Source organism: Neodiprion fabricii, chromosome 3 (genome assembly GCF_021155785.1).
Source record: "Neodiprion fabricii isolate iyNeoFabr1 chromosome 3, iyNeoFabr1.1, whole genome shotgun sequence".
NCBI lineage: Eukaryota > Metazoa > Arthropoda > Insecta > Hymenoptera > Diprionidae > Neodiprion > Neodiprion fabricii.
The window spans coordinates 14,770,395-14,774,222 of NC_060241.1; the positions used below are offsets into that span (position 1 = coordinate 14,770,395).

The window sequence follows — 3,828 nt, forward strand, 5'->3', positions numbered from 1 at the left end:
CGAATTTAACAAATAAACTCATTATCAACATCTTTCTGCAAAGAACCCACAACTGATGCACTGTCCATGAGCGAAACAGCTCTCGAAAAAGCCAGCAAACATTATAAGTATATAAAGTATAGGTATATTTTGAGGTTAATCATTGTGACAGGTCAGGAATCAGAACCACACCGGGTGCTTTCCATCTTTTGGCGCATTCTCACTAATTTTTTTGCCCACGCGTGTCTTGACCTGGGCCGTGTTCGTAAATTGACTGACAGTACTGTTATCAATCACTTATTTCTTTCGCGCTTCCAAGTTCGCGAATAGCTCTGACTCTGTCCTAGGGAATTATCAGTATTGTCAGTTAATTTACGAACACGGCCGTGGTATAATCTAGGGACCTTGGTTGTATCGACGTTACACTAGCGACGCTAGTCGTACAAAAATATAAAGCTAATTTGTACTATTTTAGTGGGCAGGACACGGGGGCAAATTCTGGCCCTGTTCGTAAATTGACTGCCAGTACTAAAAATTCCCTAGGACAGAGACAGAGCTGTCCATGAACTCGCAAGTTCAAAAGAGATAAAAGATTGCTGACAGTACTGTCAGTCAATTTTCGAACACGGCCACTGTGCGTTCTCCCGTTTGAGTTGGTGTTCCTTATCTAGTCTCCCTGCAGCCGTACTTGGTGTGTTTAGCTACGGATACCCGACTTGAAAACATTAGTCCTTGATGTTGGCGGTCGGCCATCTGCAGCTGCAGCCACGTCATATTTGTGTGTTGTTCTGTCGGATCCGCGAGGATTTTCACTCGCTTTTCCCTTGATATTAAGTTGCAAAACGAAACCAGGATATGAATATATTCCGGCTCTTAGGTGACCTTTCGCATCTCTTGGCAATCATCGTGCTTCTCCTCAAAATATGGAAAACGAGAAGTTGTGCCGGTAAGTAAAGTCTCATATTACATTTGCGGCAACGTGTCTATATTTTCTAAAATATAAATCCAAAGACTTTCCCTGCTCTCGCCCTTTCTTCCCTCTGAATCTGTTTTCACCCTGTTTTTCATGATCGTAATTCGAATCACTACGAAGATGTGTCTCAGTCATTATGCATTAACCAATGTTCTCGTAATTCGTGTATCCAACAATACTGCATGGCTTATTCATTTGTCATTTCAACAATCATTCAATATTGCAGCAAATGGTGTGGTTTAGTTGCTAGACAATATTTATTTTTTCATCATAATTTCAGGTATCAGCGGCAAGTCACAGATCTTGTTTGCCATCGTCTACACGTCACGCTACTTAGACTTGGTGACCACCTACATCTCTGCATATAATACATTCATGAAGCTCATCTTCGTTGTTGCTGCTTATGCGACTGTTTATCTGATGTACATCAAGTTTAAGGCAACGTACGATCACAACCATGACACGTTCAGGTAAAATGACATTTTCTGTAGTAAAGTGCCACAAGCCTCAAATTTTCAATACTACATCACTACTAATTTCCCGTCCTGGCGTAACCCACAGATACTTTTGTAAGTTGTACGGTAGATTATATGTCACAGATCTTTAAAAATTTATGATGGAATGTTGGTCTGAGTGGCCAACGATAAAAAAAATGCAAAATCTCAGGAGATTTGCAATTATTTAATCAGGCATATACGTACACTTGAAATAAACTTTGAATGCATCCATATATCAGAAACCTCCGAATCTAATATGACTGTACAGTGAAACTTCCGAATAGCGAACACCTCGGCACTTAAAATATTGTCTGTTATTGAGGAGTTTCCGCAATTCAGAACACTATTAATGTGTAAATTATGCAGGTGGATATTTTCCGATTATTCATTATAAAGAGGTGTCCGATGAGAGGAGTTTCACTATATTTAATGCCACACTCCCACCCATTGCTCCCAACTGTAGTCATTGCCACATCATAGTTTACCCAGCTATTTATTGTACATGACTACCTGTAACAAGTGGAAACCTTGTTAGTGTTATTTAAACCAATTTTTAAGAATAACTATATATGGTACAATGACGGAAAAAGAATGTTTGAACAAATATTCGAGTTTAAATGGAAAACAGTTTGTATAAGGCATGCAAAAAATTGTATGTTTCTATTTGTCAAGAAACAAAGAGTAGTTCTTTTACTCTGCAGGAATGATAAATATTGGTTGTGAAAACCAGGAATTCACTGGATACCCTGACAACATAATTAAAACTTCTTATCCAATCTGAACTGACGGTTATACATGTGTTAATAAGGGTCGTGTTAAATTACAGTTGACCATGAAAACGAATTACATTTTGAACATTATGCACCCTCACACAATCCGCTCTCAAAATTCGTTGTGTACTTTTGAAAAGGACTGAATATTAATAAAATCAGTTTCAAGCACAGCTGTTGACCACATATCGTTTGCTAACCCAAAACGCCTACTAATTTGTTGATTCCTCGTATTTTTAGAATGGAGTTTTTGGTTATCCCATCTCTGATTCTGGCGCTTCTGATAAATCACGAGCTCACCGTACTGGAAGTACTTTGGACATTTAGCATCTATCTGGAATCAGTCGCAATTTTACCACAACTCTTTCTGGTTTCCAAAACTGGAGAAGCTGAGAGTATCACCAGTCACTACCTCTTTGCTCTGGGATCATACAGAGGACTTTACCTCCTGAACTGGGTATACCGCTACTACGCTGAGGACCATTATGATTTGATCGCCATAGTCGCTGGCCTTGTCCAGACGGTTCTTTATTGCGATTTCTTCTACCTTTACATTACCAAAGTGCTCAAAGGCAAGAAACTCCAGCTACCTGCTTAATGAGTATTAATTAAGTACTTATGTTGAGTGATTTAATTGTCAGCCAAAACACCACACATCTGTCCTAAAGGCTGTTAAGCATCGCAGTTGTCAATTTGTATATGCCAAGAAGCAGGCTACACAAGTTGAGCTTAAATCTAGATTTCATTCTCAATTGATCTATTCTCTTTTCTTCATTCTTGATCAAATATTGGTCGCATTTCTGTTTTCTTATGATTTTTTCACTCTTTGTTGTAAATACTAAAGATGCGTGTTCAAAATCAAATTGTCTAATATAACGACTAAAGCGGCATTATGCCAGCGAGCGCATATATCTGCAGAAGGCAGCCTGCAAACGCATTTCACTAACTAATGCATCGAGTACATTTCTACTGGATGATTCAAACGAGTAGAATAAGTAGCAGAAATTGCCGTTTATAACGTTCCAGTTATGATAATACAATTTTAATTAAATAAATATGACTTTAATATTATTATAAATTGTACAAGTTGAATAAACTTATAAGACCGATAAAACTGAGATAAACAATATTCATTATAGCTTTTGTACTGAACCTCAACGCTCATGAATGTGAGTTGAAAACTACATTGCGAGATACAATTACATGAAGAAAACTTATGAACTCGGAGACGCTTTGGCTAGTTTCTGTTTTTCCTTTTTGGTTGGGCACCAATTACGAAAAGCAATAAATATTCTAATCGGAGAGCAGAGACGAATCTGAGGGGATCAGGAAACACTTCCTCAGGCCTAATTCAAATCTCTTATTCATCAACACGGAATGCAAGAAATACTGTCAATGATACAACTGAGTTAGTGGTAACTTTGGAGTTACTATATAATTGCGTTTATTTAATCAAAGAAACACACGTAAAATTACAGAATTATGGGATATTTAATATGGTAGAATTCAGGGCTCTTATAAATTAGAAGGTAATATAATTGAATCCTCAATTTCCTTTTGTATCGAATGTGATCTGATATTCATTATGTATATGCCTGTGATTTATGAA

The 3,828-nt window shown here is 37.6% G+C and overlaps 1 protein-coding gene across 1 annotated transcript; it reads left to right on the top strand.

Annotated features, from left to right (window-relative positions):
- The first annotated feature begins 682 nt into the window (after nucleotides 1-682).
- Nucleotides 683-3,333, top strand: LOC124178372 (ER lumen protein-retaining receptor). Its single transcript, XM_046561649.1, has 3 exons — nucleotides 683-925; nucleotides 1,233-1,422; nucleotides 2,460-3,333. Exons 1-3 carry the CDS (start codon nucleotides 835-837, stop codon nucleotides 2,815-2,817), a joined length of 639 nt encoding a protein of 212 aa, XP_046417605.1. The 5' UTR covers nucleotides 683-834; the 3' UTR covers nucleotides 2,818-3,333.
- The last annotated feature ends 495 nt before the right edge of the window (nucleotides 3,334-3,828 follow it).

Excerpts from the sequence above, each read along its gene's own strand:
- LOC124178372 (XM_046561649.1), top strand. The coding sequence starts at position 835 with ATGAATATATTCCGGCTCTTAGGTGACCTTTCGCATCTCTTGGCAATC. Across the intron at positions 926-1,232 it reads GAAAACGAGAAGTTGTGCCG|GTATCAGCGGCAAGTCACAG; the intron begins GTAAGTAAAGTC and ends TCATAATTTCAG. Across the intron at positions 1,423-2,459 it reads CACAACCATGACACGTTCAG|AATGGAGTTTTTGGTTATCC; the intron begins GTAAAATGACAT and ends TCGTATTTTTAG.